Raw genomic sequence first — 19,595 nt, 5'->3', positions numbered from 1 at the left:
ACGAATAAAAGATAGCACATTTACCGTTAACGTGAGTCTCTTTGCACTGAAATGGGGGGAAGAAGAATTTGGTGTTCAAAATGTTGGCAGAAACAATGCAATGAAACTCAGATTGAATCCTTTATTCTTGTTGATTGAGAGATGTGTGGCTTATGAACCATATCGATGTCATGCTTAACAAAGGAAAACTTACCTTAAATGCGCCAGGAAGTGGACAGCCTGAATGGGAGAGTTTGCAACGAAAATAGCTTGTGAAAACAATGCAAGAGGAAACCAATAGTTTCTATTATATCTTGCACAATTCATAGCTGCAATTTACAACGTACGGTGGAATCTTTTCTTTAGTGAAGCAATAGTCTCCCTCAGATCGTTGGTTTCACACGTTGGAATGGATCTCATATGATCCTCAAAAGAATGGAGTCTATAGAGTACAATGCAGGATCACATTGATTTATCTTGACACATTTTTAAGAAGTATAAATGCTTCAAAAACTTAGCTTACATTGCCTCGAAGGATTTGCAGGTGATGTTGTTTGGGATGACCTCTGAAAGACTTGGCGTGATGCTTTTAATAAAGGGACTCAACGTCTCTTGGAACAAATGTTTGTATTCATCTTGCTCAAAGGTGTGCACTTCGTCGGAAAGGGCAGTAAGCGCCTGCTTCAGGATTTCCTTTCGGACTTTCCCATTGACAAAGACAACTTTTCCCTGTGGATTAGAGACAATATGCACATTTAAAATTCAGATGATGAAAACTTTATTTCACCGGATGTATTGAGCTAAAGTTGGTTATAGACCATGTAACCAATTCCATTTACTGCTTGAAAGCCTTCACAAGTGTAACATTATTGAGCAACCAGAGAGGAATTTTCATTTCTTTTTTGTCCACCGTAAATCCATTTGAAGACGGCAAGAACTTTTCAAAATCCAGTCCGTCTTTGAAGTAAGTCAAACAAAAAGAAACATCGTAGACAACCACCTACCTGCTTAATCTTGGTGTAAAGTGTGTGAAGGAAATCTTGAATGTTTTCCCCATCTTCGCTCTCTCTAAAGCTCTGGAAAACTCTCTGTACAATGGCTGGATTTGCAGAGCCTTCAGTGACAGAATCAAGCAATATTTCTGCTTTCTTATCTGTTGTCAGTACATCCAGAACTTCCGTCTGAGGGTAGAAAGTGTTGCGTCAAAAATATTTCATTTGTTAAAAAACAAAAGCTTTTTCTCGTGCAGTTCTTTGTAGTTGCCAACAGACATCCTAGGAAACCTTTAAAAAAAACAACTAAAAGAACACTCACCGGATCAACACCAAGGGACTTTAGATCCTCATTAGACAGATGACTCGAAAATGTAGCAACGTTTGCTTTTAACCATTCGGCATCCCTCCCATCTCTGGGTGTGCAATCTATAATACGTTGAGAGGAGTTATTATATAGGTTTCAAGGAACGGCCAGATAGGAAATTCGGGAGAATGTATTTCTCAATATTCGATAACATACCTCGGATCTTGGGATGGGATATCCAAAGTCTCACCAATTCATCAGCAATTTCCTCTCGCCTACTTGGAGTCATATTCTCATATGCGCCGGATAGCGCTTTGACACTGGCAATTGCAAACAGGAGTCAAAACAAGATTTCTGTTCAAGTGTTTCAAAAAGTAACCGTCGTTTAGGAGATACAGAGGAATCCATCTTTAGAGTTTTACATACACAATCGGTAAGGTGTTGCAATCAAGGTACACAGCTGTCCGCCTGAGCATGCTGTCGTTGAAACGCGAAAGGAAAGGAATCCCATTGAAGTAAGTCTTCCATTCTTCAACTGTGGCGTTTTCAAAAGCGACCAGGAGGATCTCAAAGGTCCGAATCATCAGTCGGTCTGCCACTTCAGGTGAGAAGCTGCCAGCCTGTTGAACCATAGAACACTTTAATTGTTGTCAGAACTAAGGCGTGACTTCATTTGGAACAAAAACCTGACAATAAACATGTTTATGAAGTTATTATAAATAAACCCACATTAGTCAGAAATTAATGCTTCAATAGGAACTCAAAAGATGACCTACATTCAATTGGGAATTGAATTCCACTGCATTCTGCACAGCATTGTCTCCCATTTCCAATTGGTCAAAAATATGATCCACTTTCATTACTTCATCCAAAAACCCAGGCTCCCCTGCCAGTTGTGCCAATTGAGTCGGGGTCAGGCTGGACAATGACTCATTCTATTAAAGGAAAAATGAGATAAAAGTGTTTAATCTTTCTCACTTCACATGTATGAAAAGCTTGCAAGAATGTCACAAAGTGCCCAAAGTTTTAACTTACAAAGGAAATGCTTGGGAAAAATATTAGGAGATCTGAAACGCTGGCAAAGCTGGAGAAATTGCCAAGGTTAGCCATTATCCATTCTTTGCTGTTGACGTTGCTTGAAGACACACAGCCAGGTTCTACGAAATTAGAGGGAAATATGATGCATGTCAACAGATCATTATTCTCGCTCATGTATTTCAACTTCTGCCAAAGCGCTTCAATTACCTGAAGAATCATTTCTTGAAAGGAATGGGCGGATGAAACGACTGTATACCATTTCTTGTTTTTCATGGGTCATTGATTCACTTGGCATGCTGAATGCCCGGATGCTATATTTGGAGGAAGCATTTAAATGAGTAACATTCAAACCATCAGACAATCGATGACTTCTCTGTAACTGGACCCCACATTTATGTGTTAAAGAAGCCAGTATGCTTACATGTCTTGGTACGTCTCACAGCTGAGGTTCATGGAGCTAAGGCACAGCAAGACGTTTGAAGACACTGAGGACGAAAACGGAAATAGCGTCCCCTGGAACAATTTGCTCATTATGGCGTTATCTTGAAGCTTTGTCCGGCTGTTGTTGGAACGTTGAACCTCTAAAAGTGCCTCCAGAAAAGTAGGCACCGATGGATTACTGTTGTTCAGGACCTAGAATCAGAAATGAGTTAATGCATATGCCTAGTATTCACTCATTTGAGCTTTTTTTCCTCTCAACTTACCTGGCCAGCAAACGACAGCTCCCCCAGGTTGAGGACCAATCGAGCTCTTTGAAACAACAGCTTCCACACCTCCAATGGGTACACAGTTTGGCTTTCCAGTGAACACTTAACCAACGCCACTAACTTGCTTGGTGTCATATGTGCAAGCTTCAGTAAAAGGGTGCAAACATGAAAACACAGACAACCATGTCAAAAATGGGCATTACTGGAAACCATGACATGAGACAAAGCTACCATGAAAAAGGCCAAATCTACTCACAGAAGAACAGGCATGTTCATAGATGGTCAAATTGCACAGGGCCACGGACGATGGGCTGTCAGAAAGGACTTGCTCGACCTTTGTGCTAGCAAATGCAGTAGAATAAGTTTGTTGTCCCAGTAAACAACATGGAATCAAATCTGACACATCTCAAAGAATTAAGAAGATCATTGACCTACCCATTGACACAATCACAGATGAGTGTTTCTGGGAAAGGAAGTCATGGACAGTTTAGAAATGATTGATCAAACATTCATACGAATAAAAGATAGCACATTTACCGTTAACGTGAGTCTCTTTGCACTGAAATGGGGGGAAGAAGAATTTGGTGTTCAAAATGTTGGCAGAAACAATGCAATGAAACTCAGATTGAATCCTTTATTCTTGTTGATTGAGAGATGTGTGGCTTATGAACCATATCGATGTCATGCTTAACAAAGGAAAACTTACCTTAAATGCGCCAGGAAGTGGACAGCCTGAATGGGAGAGTTTGCAACGAAAATAGCTTGTTAAAACAATGCAAGAGGAAACCAATAGTTTCTATTATATCTTGCACAATTCATAGCTGCAATTTACAACGTACGGTGGAATCTTTTCTTTAGTGAAGCAATAGTCTCCCTCAGATCGTTGGTTTCACACGTTGGAATGGATCTCATATGATCCTCAAAAGAATGGAGTCTATAGAGTACAATGCAGGATCACATTGATTTATCTTGACACATTTTTAAGAAGTATAAATGCTTCAAAAACTTAGCTTACATTGCCTCGAAGGATTTGCAGGTGATGTTGTTTGGGATGACCTCTGAAAGACTTGGCGTGATGCTTTTAATAAAGGGACTCAACGTCTCTTGGAACAAATGTTTGTATTCATCTTGCTCAAAGGTGTGCACTTCGTCGGAAAGGGCAGTAAGCGCCTGCTTCAGGATTTCCTTTCGGACTTTCCCATTGACAAAGACAACTTTTCCCTGTGGATTAGAGACAATATGCACATTTAAAATTCAGATGATGAAAACTTTATTTCACCGGATGTATTGAGCTAAAGTTGGTTATAGACCATGTAACCAATTCCATTTACTGCTTGAAAGCCTTCACAAGTGTAACATTATTGAGCAACCAGAGAGGAATTTTCATTTCTTTTTTGTCCACCGTAAATCCATTTGAAGACGGCAAGAACTTTTCAAAATCCAGTCCGTCTTTGAAGTAAGTCAAACAAAAAGAAACATCGTAGACAACCACCTACCTGCTTAATCTTGGTGTAAAGTGTGTGAAGGAAATCTTGAATGTTTTCCCCATCTTCGCTCTCTCTAAAGCTCTGGAAAACTCTCTGTACAATGGCTGGATTTGCAGAGCCTTCAGTGACAGAATCAAGCAATATTTCTGCTTTCTTATCTGTTGTCAGTACATCCAGAACTTCCGTCTGAGGGTAGAAAGTGTTGCGTCAAAAATATTTCATTTGTTAAAAAACAAAAGCTTTTTCTCGTGCAGTTCTTTGTAGTTGCCAACAGACATCCTAGGAAACCTTTAAAAAAAACAACTAAAAGAACACTCACCGGATCAACACCAAGGGACTTTAGATCCTCATTAGACAGATGACTCGAAAATGTAGCAACGTTTGCTTTTAACCATTCGGCATCCCTCCCATCTCTGGGTGTGCAATCTATAATACGTTGAGAGGAGTTATTATATAGGTTTCAAGGAACGGCCAGATAGGAAATTCGGGAGAATGTATTTCTCAATATTCGATAACATACCTCGGATCTTGGGATGGGATATCCAAAGTCTCACCAATTCATCAGCAATTTCCTCTCGCCTACTTGGAGTCATATTCTCATATGCGCCGGATAGCGCTTTGACACTGGCAATTGCAAACAGGAGTCAAAACAAGATTTCTGTTCAAGTGTTTCAAAAAGTAACCGTCGTTTAGGAGATACAGAGGAATCCATCTTTAGAGTTTTACATACACAATCGGTAAGGTGTTGCAATCAAGGTACACAGCTGTCCGCCTGAGCATGCTGTCGTTGAAACGCGAAAGGAAAGGAATCCCATTGAAGTAAGTCTTCCATTCTTCAACTGTGGCGTTTTCAAAAGCGACCAGGAGGATCTCAAAGGTCCGAATCATCAGTCGGTCTGCCACTTCAGGTGAGAAGCTGCCAGCCTGTTGAACCATAGAACACTTTAATTGTTGTCAGAACTAAGGCGTGACTTCATTTGGAACAAAAACCTGACAATAAACATGTTTATGAAGTTATTATAAATAAACCCACATTAGTCAGAAATTAATGCTTCAATAGGAACTCAAAAGATGACCTACATTCAATTGGGAATTGAATTCCACTGCATTCTGCACAGCATTGTCTCCCATTTCCAATTGGTCAAAAATATGATCCACTTTCATTACTTCATCCAAAAACCCAGGCTCCCCTGCCAGTTGTGCCAATTGAGTCGGGGTCAGGCTGGACAATGACTCATTCTATTAAAGGAAAAATGAGATAAAAGTGTTTAATCTTTCTCACTTCACATGTATGAAAAGCTTGCAAGAATGTCACAAAGTGCCCAAAGTTTTAACTTACAAAGGAAATGCTTGGGAAAAATATTAGGAGATCTGAAACGCTGGCAAAGCTGGAGAAATTGCCAAGGTTAGCCATTATCCATTCTTTGCTGTTGACGTTGCTTGAAGACACACAGCCAGGTTCTACGAAATTAGAGGGAAATATGATGCATGTCAACAGATCATTATTCTCGCTCATGTATTTCAACTTCTGCCAAAGCGCTTCAATTACCTGAAGAATCATTTCTTGAAAGGAATGGGCGGATGAAACGACTGTATACCATTTCTTGTTTTTCATGGGTCATTGATTCACTTGGCATGCTGAATGCCCGGATGCTATATTTGGAGGAAGCATTTAAATGAGTAACATTCAAACCATCAGACAATCGATGACTTCTCTGTAACTGGACCCCACATTTATGTGTTAAAGAAGCCAGTATGCTTACATGTCTTGGTACGTCTCACAGCTGAGGTTCATGGAGCTAAGGCACAGCAAGACGTTTGAAGACACTGAGGACGAAAACGGAAATAGCGTCCCCTGGAACAATTTGCTCATTATGGCGTTATCTTGAAGCTTTGTCCGGCTGTTGTTGGAACGTTGAACCTCTAAAAGTGCCTCCAGAAAAGTAGGCACCGATGGATTACTGTTGTTCAGGACCTAGAATCAGAAATGAGTTAATGCATATGCCTAGTATTCACTCATTTGAGCTTTTTTTCCTCTCAACTTACCTGGCCAGCAAACGACAGCTCCCCCAGGTTGAGGACCAATCGAGCTCTTTGAAACAACAGCTTCCACACCTCCAATGGGTACACAGTTTGGCTTTCCAGTGAACACTTAACCAACGCCACTAACTTGCTTGGTGTCATATGTGCAAGCTTCAGTAAAAGGGTGCAAACATGAAAACACAGACAACCATGTCAAAAATGGGCATTACTGGAAACCATGACATGAGACAAAGCTACCATGAAAAAGGCCAAATCTACTCACAGAAGAACAGGCATGTTCATAGATGGTCAAATTGCACAGGGCCACGGACGATGGGCTGTCAGAAAGGACTTGCTCGACCTTTGTGCTAGCAAATGCAGTAGAATAAGTTTGTTGTCCCAGTAAACAACATGGAATCAAATCTGACACATCTCAAAGAATTAAGAAGATCATTGACCTACCCATTGACACAATCACAGATGAGTGTTTCTGGGAAAGGAAGTCATGGACAGTTTAGAAATGATTGATCAAACATTCATACGAATAAAAGATAGCACATTTACCGTTAACGTGAGTCTCTTTGCACTGAAATGGGGGGAAGAAGAATTTGGTGTTCAAAATGTTGGCAGAAACAATGCAATGAAACTCAGATTGAATCCTTTATTCTTGTTGATTGAGAGATGTGTGGCTTATGAACCATATCGATGTCATGCTTAACAAAGGAAAACTTACCTTAAATGCGCCAGGAAGTGGACAGCCTGAATGGGAGAGTTTGCAACGAAAATAGCTTGTTAAAACAATGCAAGAGGAAACCAATAGTTTCTATTATATCTTGCACAATTCATAGCTGCAATTTACAACGTACGGTGGAATCTTTTCTTTAGTGAAGCAATAGTCTCCCTCAGATCGTTGGTTTCACACGTTGGAATGGATCTCATATGATCCTCAAAAGAATGGAGTCTATAGAGTACAATGCAGGATCACATTGATTTATCTTGACACATTTTTAAGAAGTATAAATGCTTCAAAAACTTAGCTTACATTGCCTCGAAGGATTTGCAGGTGATGTTGTTTGGGATGACCTCTGAAAGACTTGGCGTGATGCTTTTAATAAAGGGACTCAACGTCTCTTGGAACAAATGTTTGTATTCATCTTGCTCAAAGGTGTGCACTTCGTCGGAAAGGGCAGTAAGCGCCTGCTTCAGGATTTCCTTTCGGACTTTCCCATTGACAAAGACAACTTTTCCCTGTGGATTAGAGACAATATGCACATTTAAAATTCAGATGATGAAAACTTTATTTCACCGGATGTATTGAGCTAAAGTTGGTTATAGACCATGTAACCAATTCCATTTACTGCTTGAAAGCCTTCACAAGTGTAACATTATTGAGCAACCAGAGAGGAATTTTCATTTCTTTTTTGTCCACCGTAAATCCATTTGAAGACGGCAAGAGCTTTTCAAAATCCAGTCCGTCTTTGAAGTAAGTCAAACAAAAAGAAACATCGTAGACAACCACCTACCTGCTTAATCTTGGTGTAAAGTGTGTGAAGGAAATCTTGAATGTTTTCCCCATCTTCGCTCTCTCTAAAGCTCTGGAAAACTCTCTGTACAATGGCTGGATTTGCAGAGCCTTCAGTGACAGAATCAAGCAATATTTCTGCTTTCTTATCTGTTGTCAGTACATCCAGAACTTCCGTCTGAGGGTAGAAAGTGTTGCGTCAAAAATATTTCATTTGTTAAAAAACAAAAGCTTTTTCTCGTGCAGTTCTTTGTAGTTGCCAACAGACATCCTAGGAAACCTTTAAAAAAAACAACTAAAAGAACACTCACCGGATCAACACCAAGGGACTTTAGATCCTCATTAGACAGATGACTCGAAAATGTAGCAACGTTTGCTTTTAACCATTCGGCATCCCTCCCATCTCTGGGTGTGCAATCTATAATACGTTGAGAGGAGTTATTATATAGGTTTCAAGGAACGGCCAGATAGGAAATTCGGGAGAATGTATTTCTCAATATTCGATAACATACCTCGGATCTTGGGATGGGATATCCAAAGTCTCACCAATTCATCAGCAATTTCCTCTCGCCTACTTGGAGTCATATTCTCATATGCGCCGGATAGCGCTTTGACACTGGCAATTGCAAACAGGAGTCAAAACAAGATTTCTGTTCAAGTGTTTCAAAAAGTAACCGTCGTTTAGGAGACACAGAGGAATCCATCTTTAGAGTTTTACATACACAATCGGTAAGGTGTTGCAATCAAGGTACACAGCTGTCCGCCTGAGCATGCTGTCGTTGAAACGCGAAAGGAAAGGAATCCCATTGAAGTAAGTCTTCCATTCTTCAACTGTGGCGTTTTCAAAAGCGACCAGGAGGATCTCAAAGGTCCGAATCATCAGTCGGTCTGCCACTTCAGGTGAGAAGCTGCCAGCCTGTTGAACCATAGAACACTTTAATTGTTGTCAGAACTAAGGCGTGACTTCATTTGGAACAAAAACCTGACAATAAACATGTTTATGAAGTTATTATAAATAAACCCACATTAGTCAGAAATTAATGCTTCAATAGGAACTCAAAAGATGACCTACATTCAATTGGGAATTGAATTCCACTGCATTCTGCACAGCATTGTCTCCCATTTCCAATTGGTCAAAAATATGATCCACTTTCATTACTTCATCCAAAAACCCAGGCTCCCCTGCCAGTTGTGCCAATTGAGTCGGGGTCAGGCTGGACAATGACTCATTCTATTAAAGGAAAAATGAGATAAAAGTGTTTAATCTTTCTCACTTCACATGTATGAAAAGCTTGTTAGAATGTCACAAAGTGCCCAAAGTTTTAACTTACAAAGGAAATGCTTGGGAAAAATATTAGGAGATCTGAAACGCTGGCAAAGCTGGAGAAATTGCCAAGGTTAGCCATTATCCATTCTTTGCTGTTGACGTTGCTTGAAGACACACAGCCAGGTTCTACGAAATTAGAGGGAAATATGATGCATGTCAACAGATCATTATTCTCGCTCATGTATTTCAACTTCTGCCAAAGCGCTTCAATTACCTGAAGAATCATTTCTTGAAAGGAATGGGCGGATGAAACGACTGTATACCATTTCTTGTTTTTCATGGGTCATTGATTCACTTGGCATGCTGAATGCCCGGATGCTATATTTGGAGGAAGCATTTAAATGAGTAACATTCAAACCATCAGACAATCGATGACTTCTCTGTAACTGGACCCCACATTTATGTGTTAAAGAAGCCAGTATGCTTACATGTCTTGGTATGTCTCACAGCTGAGGTTCATGGAGCTAAGGCACAGCAAGACGTTTGAAGACACTGAGGACGAAAACGGAAATAGCGTCCCCTGGAACAATTTGCTCATTATGGCGTTATCTTGAAGCTTTGTCCGGCTGTTGTTGGAACGTTGAACCTCTAAAAGTGCCTCCAGAAAAGTAGGCACCGATGGATTACTGTTGTTCAGGACCTAGAATCAGAAATGAGTTAATGCATATGCCTAGTATTCACTCATATGAGCTTTTTTTCCTCTCAACTTACCTGGCCAGCAAACGACAGCTCCCCCAGGTTGAGGACCAATGAAGCTCTTTGAAACAACAGCTTCCACACCTCCAATGGGTACACAGTTTGGCTTTCCAGTGAACACTTAACCAACGCCACTAACTTGCTTGGTGTCATATGTGCAAGCTTCAGTAAAAGGGTGCAAACATGAAAACACAGACAACCATGTCAAAAATGGGCATTACTGGAAACCATGACATGAGACAAAGCTACCATGAAAAAGGCCAAATCTACTCACAGAAGAACAGGCATGTTCATAGATGGTCAAATTGCACAGGGCCACGGACGATGGGCTGTCAGAAAGGACTTGCTCGACCTTTGTGCTAGCAAATGCAGTAGAATAAGTTTGTTGTCCCAGTAAACAACATGGAATCAAATCTGACACATCTCAAAGAATTAAGAAGATCATTGACCTACCCATTGACACAATCACAGATGAGTGTTTCTGGGAAAGGAAGTCATGGACAGTTTAGAAATGATTGATCAAACATTCATACGAATAAAAGATAGCACATTTACCGTTAACGTGAGTCTCTTTGCACTGAAATGGGGGGAAGAAGAATTTGGTGTTCAAAATGTTGGCAGAAACAATGCAATGAAACTCAGATTGAATCCTTTATTCTTGTTGATTGAGAGATGTGTGGCTTATGAACCATATCGATGTCATGCTTAACAAAGGAAAACTTACCTTAAATGCGCCAGGAAGTGGACAGCCTGAATGGGAGAGTTTGCAACGAAAATAGCTTGTTAAAACAATGCAAGAGGAAACCAATAGTTTCTATTATATCTTGCACAATTCATAGCTGCAATTTACAACGTACGGTGGAATCTTTTCTTTAGTGAAGCAATAGTCTCCCTCAGATCGTTGGTTTCACACGTTGGAATGGATCTCATATGATCCTCAAAAGAATGGAGTCTATAGAGTACAATGCAGGATCACATTGATTTATCTTGACACATTTTTAAGAAGTATAAATGCTTCAAAAACTTAGCTTACATTGCCTCGAAGGATTTGCAGGTGATGTTGTTTGGGATGACCTCTGAAAGACTTGGCGTGATGCTTTTAATAAAGGGACTCAACGTCTCTTGGAACAAATGTTTGTATTCATCTTGCTCAAAGGTGTGCACTTCGTCGGAAAGGGCAGTAAGCGCCTGCTTCAGGATTTCCTTTCGGACTTTCCCATTGACAAAGACAACTTTTCCCTGTGGATTAGAGACAATATGCACATTTAAAATTCAGATGATGAAAACTTTATTTCACCGGATGTATTGAGCTAAAGTTGGTTATAGACCATGTAACCAATTCCATTTACTGCTTGAAAGCCTTCACAAGTGTAACATTATTGAGCAACCAGAGAGGAATTTTCATTTCTTTTTTGTCCACCGTAAATCCATTTGAAGACGGCAAGAGCTTTTCAAAATCCAGTCCGTCTTTGAAGTAAGTCAAACAAAAAGAAACATCGTAGACAACCACCTACCTGCTTAATCTTGGTGTAAAGTGTGTGAAGGAAATCTTGAATGTTTTCCCCATCTTCGCTCTCTCTAAAGCTCTGGAAAACTCTCTGTACAATGGCTGGATTTGCAGAGCCTTCAGTGACAGAATCAAGCAATATTTCTGCTTTCTTATCTGTTGTCAGTACATCCAGAACTTCCGTCTGAGGGTAGAAAGTGTTGCGTCAAAAATATTTCATTTGTTAAAAAACAAAAGCTTTTTCTCGTGCAGTTCTTTGTAGTTGCCAACAGACATCCTAGGAAACCTTTAAAAAAAACAACTAAAAGAACACTCACCGGATCAACACCAAGGGACTTTAGATCCTCATTAGACAGATGACTCGAAAATGTAGCAACGTTTGCTTTTAACCATTCGGCATCCCTCCCATCTCTGGGTGTGCAATCTATAATACGTTGAGAGGAGTTATTATATAGGTTTCAAGGAACGGCCAGATAGGAAATTCGGGAGAATGTATTTCTCAATATTCGATAACATACCTCGGATCTTGGGATGGGATATCCAAAGTCTCACCAATTCATCAGCAATTTCCTCTCGCCTACTTGGAGTCATATTCTCATATGCGCCGGATAGCGCTTTGACACTGGCAATTGCAAACAGGAGTCAAAACAAGATTTCTGTTCAAGTGTTTCAAAAAGTAACCGTCGTTTAGGAGACACAGAGGAATCCATCTTTAGAGTTTTACATACACAATCGGTAAGGTGTTGCAATCAAGGTACACAGCTGTCCGCCTGAGCATGCTGTCGTTGAAACGCGAAAGGAAAGGAATCCCATTGAAGTAAGTCTTCCATTCTTCAACTGTGGCGTTTTCAAAAGCGACCAGGAGGATCTCAAAGGTCCGAATCATCAGTCGGTCTGCCACTTCAGGTGAGAAGCTGCCAGCCTGTTGAACCATAGAACACTTTAATTGTTGTCAGAACTAAGGCGTGACTTCATTTGGAACAAAAACCTGACAATAAACATGTTTATGAAGTTATTATAAATAAACCCACATTAGTCAGAAATTAATGCTTCAATAGGAACTCAAAAGATGACCTACATTCAATTGGGAATTGAATTCCACTGCATTCTGCACAGCATTGTCTCCCATTTCCAATTGGTCAAAAATATGATCCACTTTCATTACTTCATCCAAAAACCCAGGCTCCCCTGCCAGTTGTGCCAATTGAGTCGGGGTCAGGCTGGACAATGACTCATTCTATTAAAGGAAAAATGAGATAAAAGTGTTTAATCTTTCTCACTTCACATGTATGAAAAGCTTGTTAGAATGTCACAAAGTGCCCAAAGTTTTAACTTACAAAGGAAATGCTTGGGAAAAATATTAGGAGATCTGAAACGCTGGCAAAGCTGGAGAAATTGCCAAGGTTAGCCATTATCCATTCTTTGCTGTTGACGTTGCTTGAAGACACACAGCCAGGTTCTACGAAATTAGAGGGAAATATGATGCATGTCAACAGATCATTATTCTCGCTCATGTATTTCAACTTCTGCCAAAGCGCTTCAATTACCTGAAGAATCATTTCTTGAAAGGAATGGGCGGATGAAACGACTGTATACCATTTCTTGTTTTTCATGGGTCATTGATTCACTTGGCATGCTGAATGCCCGGATGCTATATTTGGAGGAAGCATTTAAATGAGTAACATTCAAACCATCAGACAATCGATGACTTCTCTGTAACTGGACCCCACATTTATGTGTTAAAGAAGCCAGTATGCTTACATGTCTTGGTATGTCTCACAGCTGAGGTTCATGGAGCTAAGGCACAGCAAGACGTTTGAAGACACTGAGGACGAAAACGGAAATAGCGTCCCCTGGAACAATTTGCTCATTATGGCGTTATCTTGAAGCTTTGTCCGGCTGTTGTTGGAACGTTGAACCTCTAAAAGTGCCTCCAGAAAAGTAGGCACCGATGGATTACTGTTGTTCAGGACCTAGAATCAGAAATGAGTTAATGCATATGCCTAGTATTCACTCATTTGAGCTTTTTTTCCTCTCAACTTACCTGGCCAGCAAACGACAGCTCCCCCAGGTTGAGGACCAATGAAGCTCTTTGAAACAACAGCTTCCACACCTCCAATGGGTACACAGTTTGGCTTTCCAGTGAACACTTAACCAACGCCACTAACTTGCTTGGTGTCATATGTGCAAGCTTCAGTAAAAGGGTGCAAACATGAAAACACAGACAACCATGTCAAAAATGGGCATTACTGGAAACCATGACATGAGACAAAGCTACCATGAAAAAGGCCAAATCTACTCACAGAAGAACAGGCATGTTCATAGATGGTCAAATTGCACAGGGCCACGGACGATGGGCTGTCAGAAAGGACTTGCTCGACCTTTGTGCTAGCAAATGCAGTAGAATAAGTTTGTTGTCCCAGTAAACAACATGGAATCAAATCTGACACATCTCAAAGAATTAAGAAGATCATTGACCTACCCATTGACACAATCACAGATGAGTGTTTCTGGGAAAGGAAGTCATGGACAGTTTAGAAATGATTGATCAAACATTCATACGAATAAAAGATAGCACATTTACCGTTAACGTGAGTCTCTTTGCACTGAAATGGGGGGAAGAAGAATTTGGTGTTCAAAATGTTGGCAGAAACAATGCAATGAAACTCAGATTGAATCCTTTATTCTTGTTGATTGAGAGATGTGTGGCTTATGAACCATATCGATGTCATGCTTAACAAAGGAAAACTTACCTTAAATGCGCCAGGAAGTGGACAGCCTGAATGGGAGAGTTTGCAACGAAAATAGCTTGTTAAAACAATGCAAGAGGAAACCAATAGTTTCTATTATATCTTGCACAATTCATAGCTGCAATTTACAACGTACGGTGGAATCTTTTCTTTAGTGAAGCAATAGTCTCCCTCAGATCGTTGGTTTCACACGTTGGAATGGATCTCATATGATCCTCAAAAGAATGGAGTCTATAGAGTACAATGCAGGATCACATTGATTTATCTTGACACATTTTTAAGAAGTATAAATGCTTCAAAAACTTAGCTTACATTGCCTCGAAGGATTTGCAGGTGATGTTGTTTGGGATGACCTCTGAAAGACTTGGCGTGATGCTTTTAATAAAGGGACTCAACGTCTCTTGGAACAAATGTTTGTATTCATCTTGCTCAAAGGTGTGCACTTCGTCGGAAAGGGCAGTAAGCGCCTGCTTCAGGATTTCCTTTCGGACTTTCCCATTGACAAAGACAACTTTTCCCTGTGGATTAGAGACAATATGCACATTTAAAATTCAGATGATGAAAACTTTATTTCACCGGATGTATTGAGCTAAAGTTGGTTATAGACCATGTAACCAATTCCATTTACTGCTTGAAAGCCTTCACAAGTGTAACATTATTGAGCAACCAGAGAGGAATTTTCATTTCTTTTTTGTCCACCGTAAATCCATTTGAAGACGGCAAGAGCTTTTCAAAATCCAGTCCGTCTTTGAAGTAAGTCAAACCAAAAGAAACATCGTAGACAACCACCTACCTGCTTAATCTTGGTGTAAAGTGTGTGAAGGAAATCTTGAATGTTTTCCCCATCTTCGCTCTCTCTAAAGCTCTGGAAAACTCTCTGTACAATGGCTGGATTTGCAGAGCCTTCAGTGACAGAATCAAGCAATATTTCTGCTTTCTTATCTGTTGTCAGTACATCCAGAACTTCCGTCTGAGGGTAGAAAGTGTTGCGTCAAAAATATTTCATTTGTTAAAAAACAAAAGCTTTTTCTCGTGCAGTTCTTTGTAGTTGCCAACAGACATCCTAGGAAACCTTTAAAAAAAACAACTAAAAGAACACTCACCGGATCAACACCAAGGGACTTTAGATCCTCATTAGACAGATGACTCGAAAATGTAGCAACGTTTGCTTTTAACCATTCGGCATCCCTCCCATCTCTGGGTGTGCAATCTATAATACGTTGAGAGGAGTTATTATATAGGTTTCAAGGAACGGCCAGATAGGAAATTCGGGAGAATGTATTTCTCAATATTCGATAACATACCTCGGATCTTGGGATGGGATATCCAAAGTCTCACCAATTCATCAGCAATTTCCTCTCGCCTACTTGGAGTCATATTCTCATATGCGCCGGATAGCGCTTTGACACTGGCAATTGCAAACAGGAGTCAAAACAAGATTTCTGTTCAAGTGTTTCAAAAAGTAACCGTCGTTTAGGAGACACAGAGGAATCCATCTTTAGAGTTTTACATACACAATCGGTAAGGTGTTGCAATCAAGGTACACAGCTGTCCGCCTGAGCATGCTGTCGTTGAAACGCGAAAGGAAAGGAATCCCATTGAAGTAAGTCTTCCATTCTTCAACTGTGGCGTTTTCAAAAGCGACCAGGAGGATCTCAAAGGTCCGAATCATCAGTCGGTCTGCCACTTCAGGTGAGAAGCTGCCAGCCTGTTGAACCATAGAACACTTTAATTGTTGTCAGAACTAAGGCGTGACTTCATTTGGAACAAAAACCTGACAATAAACATGTTTATGAAGTTATTATAAATAAACCCACATTAGTCAGAAATTAATGCTTCAATAGGAACTCAAAAGATGACCTACATTCAATTGGGAATTGAATTCCACTGCATTCTGCACAGCATTGTCTCCCATTTCCAATTGGTCAAAAATATGATCCACTTTCATTACTTCATCCAAAAACCCAGGCTCCCCTGCCAGTTGTGCCAATTGAGTCGGGGTCAGGCTGGACAATGACTCATTCTATTAAAGGAAAAATGAGATAAAAGTGTTTAATCTTTCTCACTTCACATGTATGAAAAGCTTGCAAGAATGTCACAAAGTGCCCAAAGTTTTAACTTACAAAGGAAATGCTTGGGAAAAATATTAGGAGATCTGAAACGCTGGCAAAGCTGGAGAAATTGCCAAGGTTAGCCATTATCCATTCTTTGCTGTTGACGTTGCTTGAAGACACACAGCCAGGTTCTACGAAATTAGAGGGAAATATGATGCATGTCAACAGATCATTATTCTCGCTCATGTATTTCAACTTCTGCCAAAGCGCTTCAATTACCTGAAGAATCATTTCTTGAAAGGAATGGGCGGATGAAACGACTGTATACCATTTCTTGTTTTTCATGGGTCATTGATTCACTTGGCATGCTGAATGCCCGGATGCTATATTTGGAGGAAGCATTTAAATGAGTAACATTCAAACCATCAGACAATCGATGACTTCTCTGTAACTGGACCCCACATTTATGTGTTAAAGAAGCCAGTATGCTTACATGTCTTGGTATGTCTCACAGCTGAGGTTCATGGAGCTAAGGCACAGCAAGACGTTTGAAGACACTGAGGACGAAAACGGAAATAGCGTCCCCTGGAACAATTTGCTCATTATGGCGTTATCTTGAAGCTTTGTCCGGCTGTTGTTGGAACGTTGAACCTCTAAAAGTGCCTCCAGAAAAGTAGGCACTGATGGATTACTGTTGTTCAGGACCTAGAATCAGAAATGAGTTAATGCATATGCCTAGTATTCACTCATTTGAGCTTTTTTTCCTCTCAACTTACCTGGCCAGCAAACGACAGCTCCCCCAGGTTGAGGACCAATGAAGCTCTTTGAAACAACAGCTTCCACACCTCCAATGGGTACACAGTTTGGCTTTCCAGTGAACACTTAACCAACGCCACTAACTTGCTTGGTGTCATATGTGCAAGCTTCAGTAAAAGGGTGCAAACATGAAAACACAGACAACCATGTCAAAAATGGGCATTACTGGAAACCATGACATGAGACAAAGCTACCATGAAAAAGGCCAAATCTACTCACAGAAGAACAGGCATGTTCATAGATGGTCAAATTGCACAGGGCCACGGACGATGGGCTGTCAGAAAGGACTTGCTCGACCTTTGTGCTAGCAAATGCAGTAGAATAAGTTTGTTGTCCCAGTAAACAACATGGAATCAAATCTGACACATCTCAAAGAATTAAGAAGATCATTGACCTACCCATTGACACAATCACAGATGAGTGTTTCTGGGAAAGGAAGTCATGGACAGTTTAGAAATGATTGATCAAACATTCATACGAATAAAAGATAGCACATTTACCGTTAACGTGAGTCTCTTTGCACTGAAATGGGGGGAAGAAGAATTTGGTGTTCAAAATGTTGGCAGAAACAATGCAATGAAACTCAGATTGAATCCTTTATTCTTGTTGATTGAGAGATGTGTGGCTTATGAACCATATCGATGTCATGCTTAACAAAGGAAAACTTACCTTAAATGCGCCAGGAAGTGGACAGCCTGAATGGGAGAGTTTGCAACGAAAATAGCTTGTTAAAACAATGCAAGAGGAAACCAATAGTTTCTATTATATCTTGCACAATTCATAGCTGCAATTTACAACGTACGGTGGAATCTTTTCTTTAGTGAAGCAATAGTCTCCCTCAGATCGTTGGTTTCACACGTTGGAATGGATCTCATATGATCCTCAAAAGAATGGAGTCTATAGAGTACAATGCAGGATCACATTGATTTATCTTGACACATTTTTAAGAAGTATAAATGCTTCAAAAACTTAGCTTACATTGCCTCGAAGGATTTGCAGGTGATGTTGTTTGGGATGACCTCTGAAAGACTTGGCGTGATGCTTTTAATAAAGGGACTCAACGTCTCTTGGAACAAATGTTTGTATTCATCTTGCTCAAAGGTGTGCACTTCGTCGGAAAGGGCAGTAAGCGCCTGCTTCAGGATTTCCTTTCGGACTTTCCCATTGACAAAGACAACTTTTCCCTGTGGATTAGAGACAATATGCACATTTAAAATTCAGATGATGAAAACTTTATTTCACCGGATGTATTGAGCTAAAGTTGGTTATAGACCATGTAACCAATTCCATTTACTGCTTGAAAGCCTTCACAAGTGTAACATTATTGAGCAACCAGAGAGGAATTTTCATTTCTTTTTTGTCCACCGTAAATCCATTTGAAGACGGCAAGAGCTTTTCAAAATCCAGTCCGTCTTTGAAGTAAGTCAAACAAAAAGAAACATCGTAGACAACCACCTACCTGCTTAATCTTGGTGTAAAGTGTGTGAAGGAAATCTTGAATGTTTTCCCCATCTTCGCTCTCTCTAAAGCTCTGGAAAACTCTCTGTACAATGGCTGGATTTGCAGAGCCTTCAGTGACAGAATCAAGCAATATTTCTGCTTTCTTATCTGTTGTCAGTACATCCAGAACTTCCGTCTGAGGGTAGAAAGTGTTGCGTCAAAAATATTTCATTTGTTAAAAAACAAAAGCTTTTTCTCGTGCAGTTCTTTGTAGTTGCCAACAGACATCCTAGGAAACCTTTAAAAAAAACAACTAAAAGAACACTCACCGGATCAACACCAAGGGACTTTAGATCCTCATTAGACAGATGACTCGAAAATGTAGCAACGTTTGCTTTTAACCATTCGGCATCCCTCCCATCTCTGGGTGTGCAATCTATAATACGTTGAGAGGAGTTATTATATAGGTTTCAAGGAACGGCCAGATAGGAAATTCGGGAGAATGTATTTCTCAATATTCGATAACATACCTCGGATCTTGGGATGGGATATCCAAAGTCTCACCAATTCATCAGCAATTTCCTCTCGCCTACTTGGAGTCATATTCTCATATGCGCCGGATAGCGCTTTGACACTGGCAATTGCAAACAGGAGTCAAAACAAGATTTCTGTTCAAGTGTTTCAAAAAGTAACCGTCGTTTAGGAGACACAGAGGAATCCATCTTTAGAGTTTTACATACACAATCGGTAAGGTGTTGCAATCAAGGTACACAGCTGTCCGCCTGAGCATGCTGTCGTTGAAACGCGAAAGGAAAGGAATCCCATTGAAGTAAGTCTTCCATTCTTCAACTGTGGCGTTTTCAAAAGCGACCAGGAGGATCTCAAAGGTCCGAATCATCAGTCGGTCTGCCACTTCAGGTGAGAAGCTGCCAGCCTGTTGAACCATAGAAC

General features: G+C 40.4%; 1 protein-coding gene across 1 annotated transcript in view; it reads right to left on the bottom strand.

Moving 5' to 3' along the window:
• LOC148060577 (uncharacterized) overlaps window positions 1-19,595 on the bottom strand; it is a 48,189-nt gene that overhangs the window by 6,965 nt on the left and 21,629 nt on the right. Inside the window, exons 75-141 of the mRNA XM_087780424.1 lie at window positions 19,385-19,578; window positions 19,175-19,278; window positions 18,974-19,080; window positions 18,664-18,840; window positions 18,183-18,388; window positions 18,007-18,101; window positions 17,874-17,899; window positions 17,165-17,311; window positions 16,882-17,093; window positions 16,668-16,771; window positions 16,458-16,579; window positions 16,199-16,357; window positions 15,849-16,042; window positions 15,639-15,742; window positions 15,438-15,544; window positions 15,128-15,304; window positions 14,647-14,852; window positions 14,471-14,565; window positions 14,338-14,363; window positions 13,629-13,775; window positions 13,346-13,557; window positions 13,132-13,235; window positions 12,922-13,043; window positions 12,663-12,821; window positions 12,313-12,506; window positions 12,103-12,206; window positions 11,902-12,008; window positions 11,592-11,768; window positions 11,111-11,316; window positions 10,935-11,029; window positions 10,802-10,827; window positions 10,093-10,239; window positions 9,810-10,021; window positions 9,596-9,699; window positions 9,386-9,507; window positions 9,127-9,285; window positions 8,777-8,970; window positions 8,567-8,670; window positions 8,366-8,472; window positions 8,056-8,232; window positions 7,575-7,780; window positions 7,399-7,493; window positions 7,266-7,291; window positions 6,557-6,703; window positions 6,274-6,485; window positions 6,060-6,163; window positions 5,850-5,971; window positions 5,591-5,749; window positions 5,241-5,434; window positions 5,031-5,134; window positions 4,830-4,936; window positions 4,520-4,696; window positions 4,039-4,244; window positions 3,863-3,957; window positions 3,730-3,755; window positions 3,021-3,167; window positions 2,738-2,949; window positions 2,524-2,627; window positions 2,314-2,435; window positions 2,055-2,213; window positions 1,705-1,898; window positions 1,495-1,598; window positions 1,294-1,400; window positions 984-1,160; window positions 503-708; window positions 327-421; window positions 194-219 (exon numbers count right to left, since the gene is read on the bottom strand). Coding sequence (XP_087636550.1) covers window positions 194-219; window positions 327-421; window positions 503-708; window positions 984-1,160; window positions 1,294-1,400; window positions 1,495-1,598; window positions 1,705-1,898; window positions 2,055-2,213; window positions 2,314-2,435; window positions 2,524-2,627; window positions 2,738-2,949; window positions 3,021-3,167; window positions 3,730-3,755; window positions 3,863-3,957; window positions 4,039-4,244; window positions 4,520-4,696; window positions 4,830-4,936; window positions 5,031-5,134; window positions 5,241-5,434; window positions 5,591-5,749; window positions 5,850-5,971; window positions 6,060-6,163; window positions 6,274-6,485; window positions 6,557-6,703; window positions 7,266-7,291; window positions 7,399-7,493; window positions 7,575-7,780; window positions 8,056-8,232; window positions 8,366-8,472; window positions 8,567-8,670; window positions 8,777-8,970; window positions 9,127-9,285; window positions 9,386-9,507; window positions 9,596-9,699; window positions 9,810-10,021; window positions 10,093-10,239; window positions 10,802-10,827; window positions 10,935-11,029; window positions 11,111-11,316; window positions 11,592-11,768; window positions 11,902-12,008; window positions 12,103-12,206; window positions 12,313-12,506; window positions 12,663-12,821; window positions 12,922-13,043; window positions 13,132-13,235; window positions 13,346-13,557; window positions 13,629-13,775; window positions 14,338-14,363; window positions 14,471-14,565; window positions 14,647-14,852; window positions 15,128-15,304; window positions 15,438-15,544; window positions 15,639-15,742; window positions 15,849-16,042; window positions 16,199-16,357; window positions 16,458-16,579; window positions 16,668-16,771; window positions 16,882-17,093; window positions 17,165-17,311; window positions 17,874-17,899; window positions 18,007-18,101; window positions 18,183-18,388; window positions 18,664-18,840; window positions 18,974-19,080; window positions 19,175-19,278; window positions 19,385-19,578 — 9,174 coding nt within the window. The remainder of the gene's footprint in view (window positions 1-193; window positions 220-326; window positions 422-502; window positions 709-983; window positions 1,161-1,293; window positions 1,401-1,494; window positions 1,599-1,704; window positions 1,899-2,054; window positions 2,214-2,313; window positions 2,436-2,523; window positions 2,628-2,737; window positions 2,950-3,020; window positions 3,168-3,729; window positions 3,756-3,862; window positions 3,958-4,038; window positions 4,245-4,519; window positions 4,697-4,829; window positions 4,937-5,030; window positions 5,135-5,240; window positions 5,435-5,590; window positions 5,750-5,849; window positions 5,972-6,059; window positions 6,164-6,273; window positions 6,486-6,556; window positions 6,704-7,265; window positions 7,292-7,398; window positions 7,494-7,574; window positions 7,781-8,055; window positions 8,233-8,365; window positions 8,473-8,566; window positions 8,671-8,776; window positions 8,971-9,126; window positions 9,286-9,385; window positions 9,508-9,595; window positions 9,700-9,809; window positions 10,022-10,092; window positions 10,240-10,801; window positions 10,828-10,934; window positions 11,030-11,110; window positions 11,317-11,591; window positions 11,769-11,901; window positions 12,009-12,102; window positions 12,207-12,312; window positions 12,507-12,662; window positions 12,822-12,921; window positions 13,044-13,131; window positions 13,236-13,345; window positions 13,558-13,628; window positions 13,776-14,337; window positions 14,364-14,470; window positions 14,566-14,646; window positions 14,853-15,127; window positions 15,305-15,437; window positions 15,545-15,638; window positions 15,743-15,848; window positions 16,043-16,198; window positions 16,358-16,457; window positions 16,580-16,667; window positions 16,772-16,881; window positions 17,094-17,164; window positions 17,312-17,873; window positions 17,900-18,006; window positions 18,102-18,182; window positions 18,389-18,663; window positions 18,841-18,973; window positions 19,081-19,174; window positions 19,279-19,384; window positions 19,579-19,595) is intronic.

This window comes from Callionymus lyra, chromosome 18, assembly GCF_982586985.1.
Source record: "Callionymus lyra chromosome 18, fCalLyr1.hap1.1, whole genome shotgun sequence".
Taxonomy (NCBI): domain Eukaryota; kingdom Metazoa; phylum Chordata; class Actinopteri; order Syngnathiformes; family Callionymidae; genus Callionymus; species Callionymus lyra.
The sequence above is the reverse complement of the archived record's forward strand: the minus strand, read 5'-3'. Positions and strand labels throughout refer to the sequence as shown.